The sequence below is a fragment of the Panthera leo genome, chromosome D2 (assembly GCF_018350215.1).
Source record: "Panthera leo isolate Ple1 chromosome D2, P.leo_Ple1_pat1.1, whole genome shotgun sequence".
In the NCBI taxonomy this organism is placed as follows: Eukaryota; Metazoa; Chordata; class Mammalia; order Carnivora; family Felidae; genus Panthera; species Panthera leo.
In genome coordinates, this window is record NC_056689.1 from 79,912,126 (window position 1) to 79,935,982 (window position 23,857).

General features: G+C 38.7%; 1 protein-coding gene across 7 annotated transcripts in view; it reads left to right on the forward strand.

Annotated features, from left to right (window-relative positions):
* ZRANB1 (zinc finger RANBP2-type containing 1) overlaps positions 1-23,857 on the forward strand; it is a 66,650-nt gene that overhangs the window by 7,234 nt on the left and 35,559 nt on the right. For 2 of the 7 annotated variants that reach the window (XM_042907424.1, XM_042907423.1), the window contains exons 1-3: positions 11,372-11,620; positions 15,403-15,577; positions 16,871-17,721. In XM_042907424.1, the coding sequence (XP_042763358.1) occupies positions 15,537-15,577; positions 16,871-17,721 (892 nt within the window). In that variant the 5' untranslated portion in view covers positions 11,372-11,620; positions 15,403-15,536. Of the gene's footprint in view, positions 1-9,978; positions 10,023-10,924; positions 10,964-11,371; positions 11,621-15,402; positions 15,578-16,870; positions 17,722-23,857 lie in introns of those variants that run through there. The other 5 variants (XM_042907421.1, XM_042907420.1, XM_042907419.1 and 2 more) reach the window with 5 other exon arrangements.

Consider the following 23,857-nt stretch of genomic DNA (forward strand, 5'->3'; position numbering starts at 1 on the left):
TGTTTAATGAAGCTAAAGTTTGTTTTCAAAAGGGAAGCTATAGCAATTTGCAGAACTGGTTTTGACTGATGTTGTTTTGGACTGCCATCCTTTGATACGAGTAGAATATTTAGTACTTGCTTTTATTGCCTAAATGGTAAGTGGCTGTCGCATAGCAGACACTGCTTACAAAGACATAAAGGTGAATGTTTCACAGGCAGCCATTGGAAAAAAATCATAATTCACACAAGTAAGTGCTATGAAGTGGTGAAGAAGTGACTGAGTTAGCACAAGGTTAGGTTTGGGTCAGGAAGAGCTTTACAGAGATGGGAACATTTAAGCTGGTCTTCAAAGAAGTAATAGGTTTCTAAAACCAGATAAGAATGGGGGGCGGGAGTGGGCAAACATCCTATGCAGAAGCAAGCCTGTGAGTGAAGGAGACATGAGAATTATGTCATGATTAAGGACCAGCCAGAGGGTTCAGTATAGCTACAGCATGTGGATGAGGCTGGAAAGGCATGCCTTTCCAGTCCCTGCCTCGCTTTCCCCAGAGCTAGTATTGTCAAGGGGCTGGCGATTACAAGGGTGGAGTGATCTGTTTGGAATGGATCATCTTCACAGGTGGGAAGAGAGAAGCAGTCTGTCTCCTGTTGCTGTGTCTCTGTGTATGTGGAGGAATATGTGGGAGATGTTACTAAGTTGAAAATCTGAAGGCATTTGATTTTGTAGAAGTTCTTTGAGCAGATTAATTATTGGGCACCTATTGTGTGCTCTGAAGTTGTTTAGGATTTTCAGAAAGTAGATTACATAAAACACTTTACAAAGGCTACTGAAATTGCAACATTTAGTAATGGCCCATTCACTGTTCAGAAAGCAACTATACTGGGTGTTGAGATAGTCATGGGAACAAGACAGGCACTGTTGCTTGTATTTACGTTCTAGTATGAAGAGCGGTCAAGGAGCAAACAAGGGAAAAATCCCCAGATATTGGTAAGTGCTGTGCAGATATGCAAGCAGGGTGATGTGGATGTGACTGAGCGGCCAGGGAAAATCTTCCTGCGGAGGTGGTATTTAAACCAAAACCTCAGTGACAAGAGCTGGCCATATGAAATCTGGGGAAAGCTCATTCTAGGCAGAGGAGATTTCGGATACAAACTCTTAATGTGAGATTGAGCACGCTGGTGAAAGGGACAGAAGGAAGTCTACTTTTATGTAAAGATTTTCGAGAAAGGCTGGTGAATTTTAATTCACTTGTGAGTGGATTGGGAAACCATCAGGATTTTAAGTCCTTGTGTTGTGATCTGGTTTACACTCCTAAAGGATCCATCTGGCTTCCATGTGAAGACGGTGGGTAGAGTAGAAAACAGTAAGACTGGTGGGAGGCTTTGAGGTAGTCTGCGGGAGAGGTGATGGTGGCTGGGGCTAGGGGCATGGTAGGGCGTCCTGGAGGAAAGCGAAGATTCTGGATTTGTTTTGGAGGTAGTGTCGGTACCGTGTGGGGGCTAGAGACAGTGACTATGAAGTCAGCCTGTCTTGCTATCTAATATTCATGTTTCGTTCTAGGGAAATGTTTCCATAATTGTGGAAGGCTGTGGTGCACTATTGAGGGAAAAAAAATGAGAGTCAGAATCTGGGGTTTACTTGCTAAAGCTTTGTGACCCTGGGCAAGTCATTTTGCCTTTCCTGGAGCCCCAGATCCCTTGTCATTAAAATGAATATACTTGTACCTCAGGGAGATTCTAGGGTACGTTAGGGGGAAGTACCTGAGGGTTCTTAGGACTCAGTGAAATAATGTAAGTGTTCTGTGACATAAAGCTCCATACAGAATTTAAAGTGGTATTATTTCAAGCTGGCAGTTGTTGGTGATATTAATTATGGGATAGGGATTTGAGGTTATTGGTTTTAGCCCCTACTTAAAGACAGGTGTGGCATTATTATCATAATTTTTTTTAATGAGATGCTTGGGTCTTAAGGTTTTGGCCAACATTCCAGATTCTGTAAGGGGTGGAGAGGGACTTGAACTTGGATCTAAGAAGTGCAGTGCATTTTCCTGTATATGAGAGAAATGAATATGAATATCAAGAGATGGAACTCTGGTCTTCCCGTAGTAAATTAGATTTCACTCTTGCAACACTTCGGTGAAAGGCATTAGTGAATCACTAAAGGAAAATATTCTAGGGTATTCTCGAAGTGCTTATGTGTTTGTGTTTGGCAGAGTGACCTAGGAGATACTTGAAGACCGTCAGGAAGGACCTTTTATGCCCTGTTTAGGATTTTTAACTTCAGTAGGATATTGTTAAAAATTTCAGAGCTACAGAATAGCAACATCAGGTTTTTTTTTTCCTTTTTCTTTCTTTTCTACCATTCTGGTAGAGATGTGGAGTACGAAGATAGGAAGACCAGTTAGGAAAACAGTTGAGGGAAGAAACGATGAACTGGGGCTTGGTGAGAGGTGTGGAAAGAAGGGCTAATTCTTGAGGAATGTTTAGGATATAGGAGGCAGATTTATTTTCTGCTGAAAGAGCTCTTCTGTACCTGTTACATGGTTTTTTGTCAGATTAAAAATGATGTATAAGTATTTTGTAAATTTATTTCCTCTAAATGTATGTTTATTTTTGAGAGAGAGAGAGAGAGTACGTGGGGAGGGGCAGAGAGAGAGGTAGACAGGATCTGAAGCAGGCTCTGCACTGACAGCAGAAAGCCCTACTTGGGCCTTAAACTCAAGAACCATGAGATCATGACCTGAACCGATGTTGAATGCTTAACCAGATGAGCCACCCGGTATTTTGTAAATTGTAAGATTTATTGTGTGATGTGGATATATAAAAATAACAAATACATAGTTTGCCCAGAACTGTTCGAAAATCATTTGCAGACTTGATCCCCCTTTACCCTTAAATATTACAGTGTATATTTCCTAAAAAATAAGCGCTTTCTGCTCCACAGCCACAATATACTGATCAAAATCAGGAAATTAACGTTGTTTGATATTTATCATGTAATTCTTTTTCTCTTTTTTTTTTAAAGAACAGTAATTTTTTTTAGAAAATTTTATTTTGAGAGAGGTGGAGCGCAGAGAGAGGAGAAAGAGAGAATCCCAAGCAAGCTCTGCGCGGTCAAGTGTGGAGCCTGATGGAGGGCTCAGACTCCTGAACCGCGAGATCATGACCCGAGCTGAAGTCAAGAGTCACTCAACTGACTGAGCCATCCAGGCGCCCCTAAGATTCCTTTTTGTTTTTGTTTTTGTTTTTGTTTTGTTTTAATGTTTATTTATTTAGAGAGAGAGTGTGCGTGCACACCAATGAGGTAGGGGTGGGAGAGAGAATCCCAAGCAGGCTCTGGGCTCTTGGTGTAGAGCCTGACTTGGGGCTTGATCTCACGAACTGTGAGCCAAAATCTAGAGTTGGGCACTTAACTCACTGAGCCACCCAGATGCCCCATTATGTAATTCTTAATAAGAAAAAGATTCTACAGATTTCTCTCATATTTTGTCGATTGTTCCATTAATGTTCTTTATAAAGGTAAAAGAAAATCTCAGATTATGTATTGCAGTCTGTTGCCATGTTTTTTATAAGCTCCTTTAATTGGAACAGGAAAGTCTTTGTCTCTCATGATACTGATGTTTTTGAAGACTCTAGGACTACTTGTTTTGTAGAAAGTCTCTTAATATGGTGTGTCTGATATTTGGAGTCAGATTATGTACTTTTTGACAAGAATTCCGCAGAAGTGATGTTATGTTCTTCATATAGCATGGCAGGAGGCAAATGATGTCATTAATAGTGTGATTAACTTTTGATTATTTGGTTATGGTGTTATCTATCAGATTTTGTAATATACTAGTTACTGTTGTGGAGAGATACTTGGAGACTGTTTAAATATCTGGTTAATCCTCAAATTTTCACTCTCTAGTTTTAACATCCATTGATGGTTGTTTTAATTGTCAACGTGGACTAGTTTAACATCTATTGAAGTTTGCCAAAAGGTGATTTTCTAATCCAGTTACTCTTTTTGCATTTATTAGTTGGATTTTTATCGTAAGGAAGAGCTTTCGCTCATTTACTTATTTGCGTGTATCAGTGTCTGTGTAGATTACAGATTTTTATTTTAGTCAGTGTTTTAAAATCTTTATTGTCATTGTTTATGGTGATACTCCAGTTGATCCAGATTTGGCCAGTGGGAGCGCTTCATACTAATTTCTGTGTCCTTTTTTTTTTTTTTTTTTTAATTTAAGATTTTTAGATGTGAATATATTCCAAATTTCGTTTTACTTTTTGGAGCAGCTTTAGGTTCAAACCAAAAGTTCCCGTGGCCTTTTAAAACTCCCGTCATTCTTTGAGAACTGATTTTTTTTTTTTTTTTTTTTAAGGAAAGTGTTTCCTGTATGTCAGTGACTAAAAAACACTAAGAAACCGATTTTTAAAAATAGACTCTACTTTTCGAGTCGTTTAGGTTCATAGCAAAATTGAACAGCAAGTATAGAGAGTTCCCTTATATCCTCTGCCCCAGCATATGCATAGCCTCCCCCGATATCATCCACAACAGAGTGGTATGGTTTGTTAAAATTGTTGATATATCAACCAGATTCCATAGTTTACACTAAGGTTTACTCTCTATATGTGTTAAAACCCATAGAATGTACAAGTATCCACCGTTATAGTGTCATACAGCACATTTTCACGACCCTAAAAGTCGTCTGTGCTCTGCCTGTACATCCGTCCCTCCCAACTCTTGGCAACCTCTGTCTGATCTTTTTATTGTCTCCATAGTTTTGCTTTTCCAGAATGTCCTATAGTTGGAATCACACAGTACATAGTCATTTCATATTGGCTTCTTTTACTTAGTAATAGGTGTTTAAGGTTCCTTTCTGTCTTTTTTTTTTTTTTTTTTTTTTTTTTCCAACATTTTTTTTATTTATTTTTGGGACAGAGAGAGACAGAGCATGAACGGGGGAGGGGCAGAGAGAGAGGGAGACACAGAATCGGAAACAGGCTCCAGGCTCCGAGCCATCAGCCCAGAGCCTGACGCGGGGCTCGAACTCACAGACCGCGAGATCGTGACCTGGCTGAAGTCGGACGCTTAACCGACTGCGCCACCCAGGTGCCCCTCCTTTCTGTCTTTTTTGTGGCTTGATCCCTCCCTTCTTTTTGGTGCTGAATAATATTTCATCGTACCACAGTTTATCTGTTCACTTCAGCTCATGTGTTGCACCTACTGAAGGACATCTTGGTTGCTTGCATGTTTTGGCAGTTATGAAAAAAGCCGCTGTAAACATCTGTATGCAGATGTGGACATGTTTTCAGCTCCTTTGGGTTAAATACCAAGGTGCACAATTGCTGGATTGTATGGTAAGAGCACGTATGGTTTTGTAAGAACCTGTCAAACGCTCTTCCTGGGTGGCTGTATCGTTTTGCATTCCTATCAGTAACGAATTGAGATTTTGACAGTATTGAGTCTGCCCGTCCATGAAGATGGAATGCTCCGTTTATTTAGCACCTCTTTGATTTCTTCTTTCATCAGTTTTTAGTTTTTCTCACATAGGTCTTGTATGTATTTTGTTAGATTTATGCCCGAGTGTCTCAGTTTTGGTGGGTGTTAACTGTAAATGGTGGTATGTTTTTAATTTCAAATTCCATTTGTTCGTTGCTGGTATTAGGAAAGCAGTTGACTTATATATGAACCTTGTGTCCTGCAGCCATGTTATGCCACTTAGTAGCTCTGAGTCGTTTTGTTGAGGGTTTGTGTATTTATTTTATTTTCTACATAGACAATCCTATCATCTGTGAATAAAGACAATTTTATTTCTTCTCAACTTGCGTACTTTTAAGTGTTCATTTGTTTCGAGAGAGAGAGAGGGAGCGCACATGCACGTGCGAGAGTGGGAGAGGGGCAAAGAGGGAGAATCCCAAGACGCCAGGCTCTAACCCACAAACTGTGAGATCATGACCTGAGCCAAAATTGTGTACTTTTAATTTTCTCTTATAACATTAGCTAGAATTTCCAATTCGGTGTTGAACAGAGTGATGAGGGGAACATCCTTGCCTTATTACTGATCTTAGTAGGAAAGTTTCTAGTTTTTCACTGTTAAATATGGTGTTACCTGTTGGTTTTTTGTACATGCTTTATCGTGTTGTGGAAGTCCCTCTGTATTTCTAGGTTGCTGAGCATTTCCCCCCCTTCATGAATGAGTGTTGGATTTTGTCAGATGCCTTTTCTGCATGTATTCATGTGATCGTGGTTTTTTTTTTTGGTTTTGGTTTTTTGGGTTTTTTTGGTCTGTTGATATGAAGGATTATGTTAATTGATTTTTTGAACATTGAACTAACTTTGCACATCTGGGATAAACAGTCTTGGTTGTGGTGTATGCTTTTTATACGTTGTTGGATTTGATTTGCTAATGTTGAGAATTTTTGCATCTATGTTCATGAGACATTGAAAAGACAAGTTTTTATCACTTTTTAACTTTTAGTTTTGTGAAGTGTGATATTCATCTGTTCAAGCTTAGGATGAAATAAACTCTGGTACATATTTTGATATATTTCCTCTATTTTGTGAACTGTACCTGCAAATTGTAGAAAGAAGCTATATTTGTAAGTTTTCCAGATGTTTTGACATTGCTTTTCAAACACAAGCCCAGATATTTTATTATTAGATTCAGCAGTCAAATATAATTGTTCTGTAAAATTGCTACAAAAGTTTGAAAATGCTTATTCTCAGTTTCTCTACAGACCAGTAAGCAGCGTGTAGACTATCACAGGCTCCTGGACCAAGTTTTGAGTAGCAGCAGTCTGAATACTATACAGTGTATTGCTTCCTGCCCCTTGTCTAGTAGTCTGAGCCTTACTTCTCAGTCTTGAACAGCATTTGGTACTTTCCTTATAGATTTAAACATTTTTCATTATGAAAAACTTCAAACGTACATACAGAGAGGCTAGGAGAATGAATTCTCATGTATCCATCACTGAGTTACTAATCCATAGCCAGTCTTATTTCATTTGTGTTCCTCTTACTTCCTCCTCATGGAATATTTTAAAGCAAATTCCAGACATTTTATGGCACTGTAAATATTTCAGTAGGAGAAGAGGACTGTTTGTTTGTTTGTTTGTTTGTTCATTCATTCATTCATTCATTCATTTATTTATAAGACCAAGCATGAGCAGGGGAGGGGCAGAGAGAGAGGGAGACACAGAATCCGAAGCAGGCTCCAGGCTCCAGGCTCCGAGATGTCAGCACAGAGCCTGACGTGGAGCTCGAACTCATGAACTGTGAGATCATGACCTGAGCCAAAGTCGGACAGTTAACCATCTGAGCCACCCAAGTGCCCCGAGAAGAGGACTTTTTTAAGGGCATAGATACCACACTGTTAATCACATCTTAAAATTTTAATAATTTCTTAAAAAAATTTTTTTTTTAATGTTTATTTTTGAGAGAGACAGAACATGAGCAAGGGAGGGGCAGAGAGAGAGGGAGACAAAGAATGTGAAGCAGGCTCCAGGCTCTGAGCTAGCAGCACAGAGCCTGACATGGGGCTCGAACCCACAGATCTGGAAATCATGACCTGGGCTGAAGTCGGATGCTTAACCAACTGAGCCACCCAGGTGTCCCTTTTGTGATTATCTTAATTCATTTTTTTAAAACAGTTTATTTATTTTTGAGAGCTAGAGTGCAAGCGGGGGAGGGGCACAGAGAGAGGGGGACAGAGGATCTGAAGTGGGCTCTGTGTTGACAGCAGCAAGCCTGATGCAGGGCTTGAACTCATGAACTGCAAGATCATGACCAGAGCTGAAGTCAGAGGCTCAACCTGCCGAGCCACCCAGATGCCTCTTAATTCTTTTTTTTTTTTTTTTTTTTTACAGTTGAGAGAGTTGAGGCTCTGAGATAAAATTCATTTACTTACTATCTCACAGTCTTTGCTTTCCTTTAAAACAGGACCACGTATGAGTGCTGCAATTCATACACTGTCATTTACAGAGACTTTTTCCAATTGTGTAAATGAGAATGGAAGCCTTTTGTGTATTTTTAATCGATATACTGTGGTTTCTTTTGGATTAGTGTGTTAGTTTAAGAGAAGTCAAACTGGCTTTCATAATTTCTTCTTCAGGGATTGCCTCCAAAATTAAAAAATATACAAAACCCCAAAAACCCTTAAGGTATTTTATAGCCTAGAACCATGGTGAATATTCCCAAGCTGTCTTTTTTCACTCAATTTTAGATGCTAAATTTAGTATATCTTGTTTTGTAAATGACTTTTTAACGTTCTGCTTATTGCTCAACTTTTCAGATGTTTTGTGGTAATTCAGTCTAGATACGCTGTGTGAATATTTTGTGTAGTTGTAAAACAAAAATTTGAGCAAAATGTGTGTTAAATAAGTTTTTCTAAGTTTGCTTGTTTAAATATTTTATGTCCTAGTCCTCTAGGAAGGGACTGCTTAGTTAGAAACTCATTGCAGTTTATTAATAGTCTAAATTCTAGGTAATGGGAACAAGTGACTATGGGCTGCAGTATAAATATATTATTTATCACATGGTGTGTGTAGTGTAGTGCTGACTTTGGAGCCAGAATGCCTGGGTTCAAACCCTGGCTCTGCCACTTAGTAGCTTTGTGATTTTGGGCAAGTTACTCAACTTCTCTGTTGTTTCCAATCTTAAAATTTGGTGATAATAATAGTACCTGTTTCATAGGGTTCTGTACAGTGCTTAGAACATGTCTGGCATGCAGTAAATGCCTAAATTTTAGCTATTTTCTTAGTTGGATAAAGCTGATCCTGGAAAAATTGTGAAATAGAGTTGTCCTAGAGGTTCATTCATTTCTAATGATTGGGTAAGCAGTGCGGTCAGCTTGCTGCTATCTTTGGCATTCCTTCCCAGGTTGCCCTTTGCTAATAAACCTTTGCCTACTTGTTCTCCTTGTCTCTGCGATGTAAACCCCAAATTATAAAATCTCCATCCTATTTTCCTGTTATTCATTACACTAGGAATCTTTTTTATTTTTTTTTATTATTTTTTTTTATTTTTGAGACAGAGACAGGTCATGAACAGGGGAGGGTCAGAGAGAGGGAGACACAGAATCTGAAGCAGGCTCCAGGCTCAGAGCAGTCAGCACAGAGCCCGACGCGGGGCTTGAACTCACGAACCGTGAGATCATGACCTGAGCCGAAGCCTGACGCTCAACCGACTGAGCCACCCAGGCGCCCCAAGGAATCTTGAGATAAATGATCAGATTGAATGACTTTACGTTATTAGTAAATAACATTTGTAAATAACTTGGGCTTATACAATAAGTGTTTTTTTGGAAAGTGTTATTTTTAAGTAATCTCCACATCCACCGTGGGTCTTGAACTCACAACCCTGAGATCAAGAGTCATGTGCTCCACTGCCTGAGCCAGCCAGGCACCCCATATAAAATAAGGGTTTTAATTAAAATAAGTGGAATGGAAGTTAATCAAAACAACAAATTTGGGCAAAGTTAAAGTTTTGGAAAAAAGATACTTTTGGATTAGATGGTGCCTCTGAGTTTGTTTTGCCTTGGAATATTTCATCCATTTGGTTCTCCCAGATTTTCACATCTTTTTCTTTCTTTTACATAGAACTCATTGATTGTCTAAAAGTTCCAAGTTTGTACCCCTCCTTCCTGTAGCCCACAAATAACAACATCCATGGTGTTTGGCAAAAGGATGGCCTTTTTGTTGGGCTAGGTATAGTAATGAAATCTTTGTTTCTATGGATACTTTGTTAATTGGGATTAATCTGTTTCGTATGAACAGAGAATAGGATAGTGAAAGAAATCAAATTCTTTTTTAAAAAGATGTTTATTTTGAAAGGGGGTAGAAAGAGAGCGCATGCATGAGGCTGTGTGTTGAGCGGGGGAGGGGCAGAGAGAGGGGGAGAGAGAGAATCCTAAGCAGGCTCCGTGCTGTCATTGCAGAGCCTGACTTGGGGCTCAATCCCATGAACTGTGAGATCATGACCTGAGCCGAAATCAAGAGTTGGATGCTTAACTGACTGAGCCACCCAGGTGCCTGGAAAGAAGTCAAATTCTAAATGAGGTAGCATCTTTGTAGTTCTTGCAAAAGGTGTTATTTTTTATTATTTATTTATTTAAAAAAATTTTTTTAACGTTTATTTATTTTTGAGACAGAGAGAGACAGAGCATGAACGGGGGAGGGTCAGAGAGAGAGGGAGACACAGAATCCGAAACAGGCTCCAGGCTCTGAGCTGTCAGCACAGAGCCTGACGCGGGGCTCGAACCCACGGACTGCGAGATCATGACCTGAGCCGAAGTCGGCCGCTCAACCGACTGAGCCACCCAGGCGCCCCAAAGGTGTTATTTTTTAAATGCTGGGTTGATATGCACTCTTGGAGATAATCACCCCACTTCCATACATATTTAAGAAAACCATAGTCCTGTTTCATCTAATTGGATTGCAGATGCCCTGAGCATTGTAGACCTTTGGTAACTTGTCATAGGTTGTTAAATTTGTTGTTTGGAATTATTATGTGGGGTACATGATTGACCTGTGAAATCTCTGAAACTTGTATAGGAGCTCAAGATACGTATTCACATATATATGTGTATATATGTACGTATGTATAGGTGTGTGTGTATTATTTCTGTTACTGTCTCGGAAGTAAAGAGTATAGAGTAGGTTGGCAAGATTACAAACAAAACTCTAGTACATGCTTAGAGGGATAGAATTCCTCTTGAAAAGAATAGAGAGTAGATTAAAAGAAAGAGCATTACTTTTGTGCAGGATTTTTGACACAGTTTATAAATTTTGTGTCTATGGATCTTCCATTCTAATCAATGGATTGCTAACTGGTTTGGAAGAAAAGCTATTAGAATTGTAGCTTTTATTATGGTTTTTCCTAATTATGCAGTGTTCACATGTTAAAATGTAAACTTTATATTCTTTGTTTTATTTCAGGGACTTTGGTTGGAATGAAGTTAGATGTACTAGTTGTATGGGTAATTGGCTCATTTAATCAGGTACAGTGTCGGTAAGACCAAAGTCATCATGGCAGGTGTTATTTAACCTTTGTTATTTTAACTCAATTTACTTTGTCCAGCTTGTCCACAAATTCTTGGAAAGGGACCTTAGCAAGTATGTTTAACTTAAATCTACTCATTAGATACAAATGACGTAGATAATTGTGATCTCTGTATAGGAGGGTCAGGACATATTTGAGATCTAATTCTTGATTATTTTCATAAAATTTTGCATACACTTAGCACTTTCAGCAGGTATTTAATGATTGCACAAGTTTTTGTGCTTGTGTCCTTTCCATTGCAGGCCTTGAATAGTTAACCAGCTCATGAGTGCCTATGGTTTGACACCTAGCTGTTAGCAGTGGACGCTGTCTACTGAGGTCTTGCCACAGGAGTGGATCCCATCCTGTAGAATTTCTCTTTTTTTGCCTGAAATTGCTCTAAGCTCCACTCCTGGCTTCTTTTTCCAGGGCCCTCAGTGTGGTCTGTTCTGTGGGTTTTATAAACACAAGGCTCGCCCACATTTCATGCCTCTTGATGCCCTGACCCACAGTTTTTGAAGGCTCGGCTATCTGATTGAAAACTGAAGGCAGGGAATTATACAGGGAACACACATGCAAATCCGTATTCCAGAAACTAGCCTCGAGAGGAAATACAGTAAGTGCCAAATGCCAACAGAAGTGTGGTTGCTTGGAGTGTACTTGAACTAGTTTGGAAAAAACCCATGAGAGAGAGGAGACTTGAACACTGCTTTAAAGAAGGGGTGGGATTTGCTGCAAGTTGAGTGTGTGTGTCTGTTTTGCTTGTGTTTTTAAGGTAGTGCCTTGGTGTCTGGTTTGGGTGTGGGCGCCGGTCGGGTACGTGCAGGTGGCTGGGCATGTGTGATATGTTTGGGAGTGAGTCTGTGAGGTGGGCTGTGTGTGTGGTGGGAAGGAGGTGGGAATTTATACTGCGGCAGAAGAGCTTCTGAAAGAGGGCCTTGCTGTTAGGAGGATTTTTCTGGTAACAGTAAGCTGGCTGGATTTAGAAAGGCAAGGCGCTTAGGAAGCTATTATAGTACTTCTGACCTGAACTGAGAAGGGTTGATGACGGTGGGAATGGGGAAGAAAGCAACTGATTGGACAGAAGCCACTAGTGAGAATCGGAGGGGGCTGGGCAAGGCAGAATTCAAGAGGATTCTGTGTTTCTTCTGTGTGGGGTGCAGAGGTCTTCATGGTGTCCTTAATGGATAGTGGGGAAGTCTGGGTTAGGAGTTGGCCGTGAAAGGAAGATAAGAGGTTTAATGTAGGATGTGATAAGCTGTTGGAGCCCTGAAATGAGGTCATATTTGTGGATAGAGGGTTCACCATGTACTCAGTCTTCAAGATCTTGCTCAAGGCCAGTTTCCTCTCTTGTGAGGAGAGAGAGTGATGAGAAAGAGGTGGAGGAGAAAAGAGGGTATGACTGTGGGATTTTTGGCTTGAGAGTTAAGTAGTACTTCTTATTTATAAATATTGCAGTTCAGAATTACCATGTGATCCTGTAACATACTAGAAATTCAGCATGCTTGGAATATCATGCTAGTTGTAACTTTCATCTATATTCCCTAAGATGCTTCCTGAGCATTTGTAAATTTCCACAGTTTTATGTTAATTAATGTTTATATCAACAATTTACACTGATGAGTTAATATTTATATTACTGAATATAGACTTTAAAGTTAATAAAAAGCCTTAAAGACTGCTATTAGTCCTTCATTTGGATGACTTCTCATTTGGAAATAACTGGCAACTGAGCTTCTCTGTTTTTTAAGTAGTTTGTACTTGATGAGGATTATTTCACTCCGCCAGTTTTCTTTCATAGGGTTTTACTAGGTGGTTGGGAGAATTTGTAGGGTGGCTGCAATTTTGAGGAATTGCCTTTCATATAGGTATATTTTTCCTACAGTGTTTGGTAATGCTTCACAAATATGGCCTAAGTAATTCATTATTAAGCATGACAGTATAAAAAATGTTTCGTTTCTAGCCTCTCCTTTTCCCTGGTCATTAATTCATATACCCGTAATACTTGTGCCTTTATTATTATTTGAAGTGGCAGATATATAACTGAAAGCAGTTACCAGTTTAGAAAATGGTTGATATACTTGAAGACATTATTCAGTCTGTCTATAGATAGAGCTTGATGCACAAATGGATTCGTGGACGTTTTGGTCCATGGATGGGTATTGCATTCGAACCAAGGACTATTTGTTTGTGAAGAGTAGCAATTTTGTCTGGTTCTGCTTAAAAAGGGTCCAGATTGTACAGATTTTATTTTTGCTTTTTATTGTACCAATTAATTGAAGTATGATTCATTGGCTAGAATTTGAAAATCTGTGTTACATGTAAAATTAGACTTGTAAATTAAATTTACTTGAGTATATGACTATATGGTAACTAAAAAGGTATTTAGTAACAGTTTTGTTTTGCTGTACAATATTAACTCTCACAGCTGATTGCTATTAAAAATCAGTTTATGAATTTTTTGGGGATTTTTGATGCCTGAAAGAAAAAGTGTACTTAGTTTCATCTCAATAATGCAAAATCATAGTTGAGCTGATGTTATCTTTCTTTACTCTCCCATTCCATTTACTGATTACAACATGTACAAATGGCTGTCTCAGATAATCCTCTCCAATGAATTTTAGTTTTCAGTTACTGAAAAACAGTATTTTGGGGCACCTGGGTGGCTCAGTCCGTTCAGTGTCCGACTTTGGCTCAGGTCATGATCTTGCGGTTCATGAGTTCGAGCCCCGCATCGAGCTCTGTGCTGACAGCTTGGAGCCTGGAGCCTGCTTCGGATTCTGTGTCTCCCTCTCTCTCTGCACACCACCCCCCCCCCCCCCCCCCAGAAATAAACAAACAAAAAACATTAAAAACAGTATTTCTACAAAGTCTAAATTTCCCATAGAGTTGATACTGTATATGTCATTATCTAATATAATGCACTTACCTTAAACTTTCTGGCATGGTTTTGGGATTGCTTCGTTACCTGGGTTTTTGAAGAGGGAGGCTGTTTGCCAGGCATATATGACAATGATTCTTTATTTTTATGGCAGTTTTTTATTTGCTTTTTGTCAGACATGGACATTTATTTTATTTATTTATTTTTTTTTAAGAAATCTTTTTTTTTTTTTTAATTTTTTTTCAACGTTTTTTATTTATTTTTTTTGGGACAGAGAGAGACAGAGCATGAACGGGGAGGGGCAGAGAGAGAGGGAGACACAGAATCGGAAACAGGCTCCAGGCTCCGAGCCATCAGCCCAGAGCCTGACGCGGGGCTCGAACTCACGGACCGCGAGATCGTGACCTGGCTGAAGTCGGACGCTTAACCGACTGCGCCACCCAGGCGCCCCAGACATGGACATTTAAATGTGTTACGCTGGCACATTAGTCCCGTGAAGATTTGCTAAGATAATGTAAGGTCGCAAGCTGTTCAGTTGAGCCTGCAAACATAGAAGACAGACTTACCAAAGCAAGCATGAAATTTTGAATGTGAATATTTTATTTTATTTTTAAATGTTTATTTTTGAGAGAGTACAAGCGGTGGAGGTGCAGAGGATCCAAAGTGGGCCCCTTGCTGATAGCAGAGAGCCCGATGCAGGGCTTGAACTCATGAACTGTGAGATCATGACCTGAGCCAAAGTTGGACACTTAACCGACTGAGCCACCCAGGCACCCCAGAATGTGAATGTTTTAAATGAAATACTGAAATTACTTATGGTAGCCCTGGATATATATTTATTATGTCATTTGTTTGTCACGATAAGTTTTCTCCTTGGTCATTTTATTTTCAAATGGAATGAGCCAAGTTGTTTATATTTCATTCCTGAGAAACTAAAGGAAGAAAACTGACTAATGAATATGAAAATTGCCATTAAATTCGATTGTCCATCTTATGGTTGTTCATAAGATAGTTCCTTGCTCTTAACACACTTTGGCCTGGTGTTAGATTGTGTGTAATTAGCGTGTACAACTTAAATGTCAAAATCTAAGCAATATAAATAACCTGGGTTAGGAAAAAAGCATAGTTGCTTAAGGCAAAAAAGACTTCAAAGCTAAATATAAGCAATATTTGTTTTCTCCCTTTTCTCATTTACATGTTTATACCACGTTTCTCTCTCAAGTAATAACAAGCAACACAGGTACGAACTGGCTTATTAGCACTACCAAGTTAATCTTAACGATAACATTAGTGCACATACATGCACACTTAAAGGTTTGGAGAAAAATGTCTTTCCCATGTCTGATTTCACGGACTAGCCCGATCAGTTTACTAATTTTATTGCTGCGTCAAACTAAAATGCTAAATACGGTTGTCCATTATTAAAAGAAATGAGTAGGATTAAAATACAGACTTAAAAAAAATACTTCTGGATAAAGTAGGCTTCAAGTGAAACTCAGTTTTGGTTTCCTTTACAGGACTAGCTATTCACAGTCACACAGAACTACTTAGCACGCTTTGCCAGTGTCTCCTGAGGAAGTCAGAATCTGAGCCAGCATGAAGACTGAATCTGGTCTTTGGTCTGATTTATAAACTGTACTTTATTCTAACCATGTGCAAGGTGGAGGTTATAGCATGGAAACTAAAACCTTAGTAAGTGATTTTTGTTTTAGCTTTTAAATAATAGCCTTTCTTGTAGTGAATTTGTCCTTTTAACTGAGTTCACGCTATAAATGGGGTGAGGACTTGGCAGACAGAGACACAATACTACACTTACAAAGTGAAAGATTTAGCTTTTCAGGTCAGGGAAAATCCCCGAGAAAGGGAGGCAAAAGCTTCTATTAACTCTGCGTAGGATTTTCACTTTTCTGGTTAAAAATAGGTGGCAGAATGATAATTAGTTTAGGAGGGATTTAAGAAAATGGAGAGTCTGTCTTTAGTAGCCAACGTCTACATTCAAGCCATTTAAAAAAAATCATTATTGAATTTGCTGTGTAAGTCACTTTATTTATAAATTAGTTGGCATTAAGTCATGCAGTCTACATTTTAGTGTGTTAGTAAGCCCAGTGTACAATCCCAGGAACCTCTTAAATACTGAATATATTTTTAATATGAATTGAGTTTTGAGTGTATCTTAAATATCAAATATTTTGAGTAGGACTATTCAGAATTCTATCGGAGTAGGTATGCTACTGTAGCTGTCTAGGGACGTTCCGTCGCTTTTATTGTCCCAGTCAGTGATGTACAATTTTTATTTTTGTGTGTTCCAGACAACTAGATTTTGAGGATGTTAGGCTGTCACGGGACTTGATCTGTATTTCACAGTGTCACTTTCTGATTGTAAGGATTACTCTTGAGCATTTTTCTTTCTGCCTGTACTTATTAAGAACAGTGGATAGCGCTTTTAAGCTGCTTTTCCTTAGCAAAAATGATAGAATTTGTTTGATCTTCTGAGTTCTTCAAGGAATCAAACATTATGATACTGTACCTAGATAGCATAAGAATCGATGTCGTTCATAATTTGAGAATGGTTCTGTATTTAAGTTGCTTGGCTTGTGTTCTTCCCTTTCTCTTTGAATCTTAATTTTTGGTTACCTTTCTAAATTGATGGCTTAAATTAAACTTCTGTTAGTGGCTTCTCTGTGTTAACGTGCTTCCCTCTTAAAAAAACGAACCTCCCTTTATTTTCTGCTTATCTCTTTTGCATTCTAAAGTACAATTTCATTAAATCCCGAGGTCTCAGATTTTTCTTTGGAAACTTATCTCTGGTGTCTCTGATGGAAATCAGAAAAATAAGGATAAGAAATAGTTCAGTATTAAATCTTACATGCATCTTCTGAGAAGTTTATATTTTAGAAGTTGAAGGGTACTTTGGTTTTGGGGCACGTTTTCAGAGATGGAATTATGTAGTTACTGTTTTAATAACCATGTCCTAATTATTTATAGCTTCCTGCTTGACATAACTCACTTCAAGAAGAGCACAATGTCAGAACGTGGAATTAAGTGGGCTTGTGAATACTGTACGTATGAAAACTGGCCATCTGCCATCAAGTGTACTATGTGTCGCGCCCAGAGACCAAGTGGAACAATTATCACAGAAGATCCATTTAAAAGCGGTTCAAGTGATGTTGGTAGAGATTGGGATCCTTCCAGCACTGAAGGAGGAAGTAGTCCTTTGATATGTCCAGACTCTAGTGCAAGACCAAGGGTTAAGTCTTCGTACAGCATGGAAAACGCAAATAAATGGTCATGCCACATGTGCACATATTTGAACTGGCCAAGAGCAATCAGATGTACCCAGTGCTTATCCCAGCGTAGGACCAGGAGTCCCACAGAGTCTCCTCAATCCTCAGGATCTGGCTCAAGACCAGTTGCTTTTTCTGTTGATCCTTGCGAGGAATACAATGATAGAAATAAACCGAACACAAGGACCCAGCATTGGACTTGTTCTATTTGCACGTATGAAAACTGGGCCAAGGCTAAAAAGTGTGTTGTTTGCGATCATCCCAGACCTAATAATATTGAAGCAATAGAGTTGGCAGAGACTGATGAGGCTTCTTCAATAATAAATGAGCAAGACAGAACTCGATGGAGGGGCGGCTGCAGCAGTGGTAATAGCCAAAGAAGATCGCCTCCCGCTACGAAACGAGACTCTGAAATGAAAATGGATTTTCAGAGGATCGAATTGGCTGGTGCTGTTGGCAGTAAGGAGGAACTTGAAGTGGACTTCAAAAAACTAAAACAAATTAAAAACAGGATGAAAAAGACTGATTGGCTATTCCTCAATGCTTGTGTGGGTAAGTTTCTGCCTTTTTTGAACGGGATAGGAAGATACTAAAAATTACATGAAAGATATAAGTAGGGTCATTATTATTTAGCATTTCGCTCATTCAGCATGATAGCTATACTCCCAGTATGCATGCCTAAGAATCTCTGTATTTTTTATCTTATTACAACTTTGTCCTAAATTGCCTTCATTTCATTGTGTGTTTTTCCATCATTAGGGAGAAAAACTTTTAAGTTAAAGCAGAGTTCTTTACACATCAGTAGAAAAAGAATATACCTGGGGTTTAAAACTGCTACTCTATTTATTGTAACAAGATGTGACTGAGGAACACCAGCTGCTGCTTCAGAGTGTTTGTAAACAGTGTGAGCATCTTGTGATGATAGAAGCTTTAGTCAGATGTTAAAAATATCACAAAAATGTGACTCCAAGAAGTTGAACAAACATAGTATTGACCTTGAAAATACCGATGTTAATTTAACATGAATGTCATGTAGTAAATATTTGCAAATTTTATGAAACTGATTTCATGTAGCTAGCTGAATTCCACAGTTCAGATTATGCTTTGTGTGTTTTGTGGTTTTAGTGCTTCCTAAGGAAATTCTGTATTGGTCCCAGTTACTGGCTCAGACCTGTTAAAGGACCAGGACATGATGTGAGAGCAGGGTTTTCTCTGGTTACTAACCTTGTGAGTTAAATAGTTGTGATGTAATTCACAAAAGCAGTTATTGGATTGTCTGTGCTTTTTCTTTTCTTTTTGAGTAGGTTAGCTATTGGCATTTTATGATTTAAATTATTTGGATGGGTGCTTATTCTGACATTGTGTTTTGTAAAGAAAATTTTTGTAAAGGATTATTTTGAGCGAGAACTCAAGTTAAATATTGCATGGAACAATACCTAAGCCTTAAACATAGCTTAGCTCTGTGTGTATATACGTGTGTGTGTGTGTGTGTGTGTGTATAAATACACACACACACACGTATGTGTATGTATATATGTATGTATATATATATACGTATTATGTATGTGTGTATATATACACACATATATGTACGTATATATATATTTTCCCCAGTATGAATTTCTTTTCTCTAACTATAGCTCCAAGAACATAGAAGACATAACTATATGAACCTGCAAGTCCTAAGAGTAGATTTCAAGAAATCTGAGTTTTTTATTTTAATTTTGCCCTGACAAAAAGAATGTCCCAGGAGATGAGTCCTTCTTAACACCCAAACATAGTAGGCACTTAGTAACTCTTAGTTCCAATTTTCTCCTATTTTGAGCACTAGGGATGAGAATCCACTGAGCCATTTTAGGCTATCTGTGTTGTCCCATTTCATCCCGTTGATTTTTTTCTTTTCTCCCCAAATTGGGGTACCATAAATGTTATTCTTTGTTTTCTTTTCTTTTCTCTTTTTTCTTTTCTTTTCTTTTCTTTTCTTTTCTTTTCTTTTCTTTTCTTTTCTTTTCCTTCCTTTCCTTTTCTTTTTTCTTTCTTTCTTTCTTTCTTTCCTTCTTTCTTTAATTCATTCATTCGTTCATTCATACAAAAGGGTTTTATGTATTTTATTGAGGTCAAAGTCCTATAACCTAAGATTCACTATTTCGAAAGTGAACAAATTGGGCATTTAGTGCATTCACAGTGTTGTGCACCCACCACCTGTTTGGTTCTGAAACATTTTCATCACCCTAAAAGGAAATCCTGTACCCCTTAAGCAGTTATTCACATCCCCTCCTCCTCCAAGGCCTTGGCAATCACATCTTTCTGTCTCTGGGTTTACCTTTTCTGGATATTCCATATAATAGGAATCTTATGTGACCTTTTATATCTAGTTGTGATTGTCTTTAAATTACCTGCATGTCTTTTGAAACCACTCTTAAAATCATTTTTGCCTAGTGGTAGTGTACCATGCATACATTTATTACAAGGTCATGTGGTAGTACACATATGTTTATAGATGGAAATGAAGTACATTGCGACGCTTATTAACCTCTGTTGGGGTCATAGAATCCTTCAGAAATCAGAGGTTCATAGTTTTTTTCAAGTTAGTGGATCTCAGGATAAGAACTTCGGCTTAGGAATATTTTCTCTTGAAACACATAAATTAGACCAATCGATAAAACTCTGTGGCTATTACTTCTTGCCTTTAGGATTACTCCTGTCTCTCTCTGATGCTGTCTTTTATTTCTTTCCACATAATCCTTATGTCTTTTGAGATAACCATCCTTGTACTTCACATTTTGATAGGTGTGAGCTCATTTTAAAGGTGGAACAAAAACTGCCGGCAGGACCAATATTGTATTTATTTGTTTTTGTTTCGTTTACAAAACAGTTTCTTTGTCATTAAGTCACTGTTCCCACCCACTCCAGAATTTCTAGGGTCTTAGGACCAAGTATTGATTGTATTTGGTTCTTGGTAATGTGCGTTGTCTTTCCTATCAACAGATATTTTTGTTCACCATACAATATGGTTTTGAACTGTTGTACTAAAAATTAATGACCCTGTCTTTATTGAGTAGTCCTGTCCTGATTTGTAAACATCACTGAAATATGTTTAAAACTTTTTTCTGTTTACATTGTGTTGGGTTAATTAACAGAAGTCCACATGTACTGAAAATTAATCTTTACTTCCCTTTTTCTGCCTGCCTTATGTTCTCCAGATTTCATCAGATATGGTGTATAATGGCTTATCCATGTTAGGCATTTAAGAAAATCATCTCTGTGCTCCCTTTGGCAGCGCATATAGTGAAACAATCATCTCCGAGGTATATACGCTAATTACAAAATGCTTACTGAGTGTAACATTTATACTAAGTATAAAATGTGAGACTTTCCCTTTTGAAATTGGAAAAAGTCTCAACTTCTGGCCAGCTTTGTAGCCGGTTAAAATAGGAATGAAGAAGATGCAGTTGTTAAGAAGGCAAAAGTAAACTGAAGTGCCAACAATATTGAGCGAGTTTCTTTTTTACATGGCTGTTGAGTGTAAGTTTCACATGAATCATTATTATCTTATGTGGTGAGAGAAGGACATCGGGGACAGCAATGCCAAACAAAACCTGACATCAGTAAAAGTGGAATCTGGGGGTGGGAACCGGGATGGAAAGGGCAGAGGTGTATTTAAATATGCACTTGTCTCTGGAATGTCTGCAGTTTGGTGCCAGGTATTTTCTGGGAGGTCATGTCCGTGCTAATCATAGACTGCCTTTCCCACTGGATAGATAATGTCCCTCGAGAATAGGGCAGCACTGCCTAACGCCGTTTTACTTCTGTTGCAGTGAATTGGTTGCCCCTTGGAAGCATATTTAAATTTGTGGCCCAAGTTGATCCCTTGAAAAGATACGGGATCACATAAGAATCCCAAATTAAATCCGTGTGATAACGTTTTGTATTTCTGAATCCTGGACTCGTACATCCAGCTGTGTATACCACATCTTCTCTTGAATAGCTAATATTTCAAATTTCTTGCCAACTCAGCGAAGCTGAAACTGAACCGGTCTCTCCATTAAGTGTATTCTTTCACAGTTCTTCTCTCCCCTTTCTAAAAAAATTGTTTTTTATTTTTATTTTGAGAGTGCACTAGCGGGGGGCAGAGAGAGAGAGAGAGAGAGAGACAGAGAGAGAGGGAATCCCAAGCAGGCTCTGCTCTGTCAGTGCAGAGCGCCTGATGACCAACTGCAAGATCATGGCCTGAACTGAGACCATGAGTGGGACGCTTAACCGACTGAGCCAACCGGTCCCCCTCTCCCTTGATGGCATGTTTATCTTTCCACTGGCTGTGCCAAAAGCCTCCGCCGTTCCTGATTCTCCTCTTTTTTCTCTCACTCCTTTCCTTCTTGTCAGAAAATCTTACTGGCTCTGCCTTCGAAATATATCCAGAATCCGACCACTTCTTACTACCCTTGTCCAAACCATGATCCTTGTCCTCTTTTACAAACTATTCTCCACATAGGAGCTTCTCTTAAAACTCTGCTCAGTACTCCTCAGTGATCGCCTGCGTTGCTCACAGTAAAAGTCAGAGTCCCTCAAAGACCCCGTAGGCCGCCCTCAGCTGTGCCCCGCACCTTTCTTCCCCCCACATACATTGTTTCCCTTCTAGCCTTCTGTTGCTCTCAGTTTCTCTTTAGCCCATGTGGCCACCTTTCTTCTCTAACAGATGAGCCTCAAGCCTTTGCACTTGCTGTTTCCTCTGTCCGGATTGCTCATTCTCTAGATTGCAGGATTAGTGGATTTGGTCACATATGTTCTTTTCTCATTTGTTACCTTCTCGGTGAGGCCTCTCTGACTGTGTCTAAAATTTCAGCCCTGTCCTCACTCCCTTTCCTCAGCTTTAATTTTCGTTTCAGTTGTCACTTTCCAGTATACTCGGTCACTTTATTATTTGTCTCTTTCTTCCTTAGAATTTAAGCTTTGTGAAGGCCAGGAATTTTTTGTTGTTCACAGCATATCCTGGTACCTAAAACAGTGCCTGGTATATAGCAGGCATTCAGGTATTTGTTGAACCGGTCAGTGAATAAACCCTTCTGGAAACCGGGATCTGAATACATACTTTACGCTCCTTTCCCGAATTTCTAGATTTTTTTGCTTTCTTCCTAGCTTTCTGTATTTTTTACTTTACATACTACCCCTGGGGCTTGACCCAGTGGGAGCCAACTTGACTTCTCCTTGTCAGAGAAAAGTAGGAAGTTGGTATAATAGAGTCTTACTGTAAGAGGCAGGCCTCAGTTTATCACTAGACAGTCTGTGGATTTGAAAAGTCTGAAGTCATTTCTTTACCTTAAATTCTTCTGTCTTCCTGCCTTCAGTGATGAATATTTGACAATTTGATGAATATATGATATAAAGAAAAAAATCATGTGTTTGCTATAAAGTCCTAAAGCAAATTAAATTTTTACTTGTTTTATATTCAGTCGTAGTTGGATCTGTTATTTCTGTTTGGCATTTGTCTCATGTCTTACACAATAGATGCATCTTTCTTATGTTTAACTTTCCAGTGACCCTGCTAATGAAGATGGGAAGGATTTGAGATTGGGGGTGGGGGCGTGTTGAAGGTGTAGGGGAAGAAGAATCAAGCTTGTATAACAAGTACATGTTGAAACTGGATTTGTATGCTGAAAATAATTCAGTTGCCCCATGGCAGTGACATTATAGAGAATTTGTGCAGCAGTAATGTCTCCTGTTGCTCCCAAGCGTTGGGGTGGTGACCTGTGTGTGCACTGGTGTCCCCTGTTGAGAGTCACTGACTTGCAGGCTAAATCAGAACCTCCTTACCAGTGAGCATGCTGGAGTGGCACATGAGGCTTGTAGTCTGGATTATTCCTGAGCAAAAGCTTGACGTGTTTAAAAATTTACATGATTCTGAAAACAGAAAATATGTTTGAATTAACCTTTTCTTTCAAGTTGTCTACAAAGATAGTTCTATTTGATCTATTTCACTTTTTCTCATAACTGTGTTGAAAATAATATTTATGGCATCTGTTTTCTCCATAGATGCCAATTGTATTCTGGCCCCTTGTCTGTCTGCCGTCTCCTATATACCTGCTTCAGAGTGCCAGATGCACCTGTAGAAATACCTAAAGCTTGTATGGTGCCAGACATGTGAGAATGTATTTGTTTGCTTCCACTAATAACTTTGTTCATTTTCGTTTTTTTACCTTTTTTTCATTTTAACAAATTAGCAAGGTATAGGCTTGTTACATTTAAAAATATTCGATTTATTTGGTATCATTCTTAAGAATTATGCATGTAGATGGTTTTTCTCAAGAAAATAAACTTATTAAAGTTGTGTTAGTGTTTTTCTTTTTGTGGAAAGACAAATGTATTGCAAACATAATGTTCCATGGTGACTTTTTTTTATTCCTGGTTTTGAGATATGGTGTATCTGGTCAAATGAGTGTTGTATAATAACCCAAACAAAATTATATTAATATTTCTTTAAAAATTTTTTTAAATTTTTAATTATTTTTTTAATGTTTATTTTTGAGAGAGAGAGAAGCGAGCACACAAGCGGGGGCTAGGTAGAGAGAGAGGAAGACACACAAGCTGAAGCAGGCTCCAAGCTCCTAGCTGTCAGCACAGAGCTTGACGTGGGTTCGAACTCACAAACCACCAGATCATGACCTGAACTGAAGTCGGACACTCAACCGAT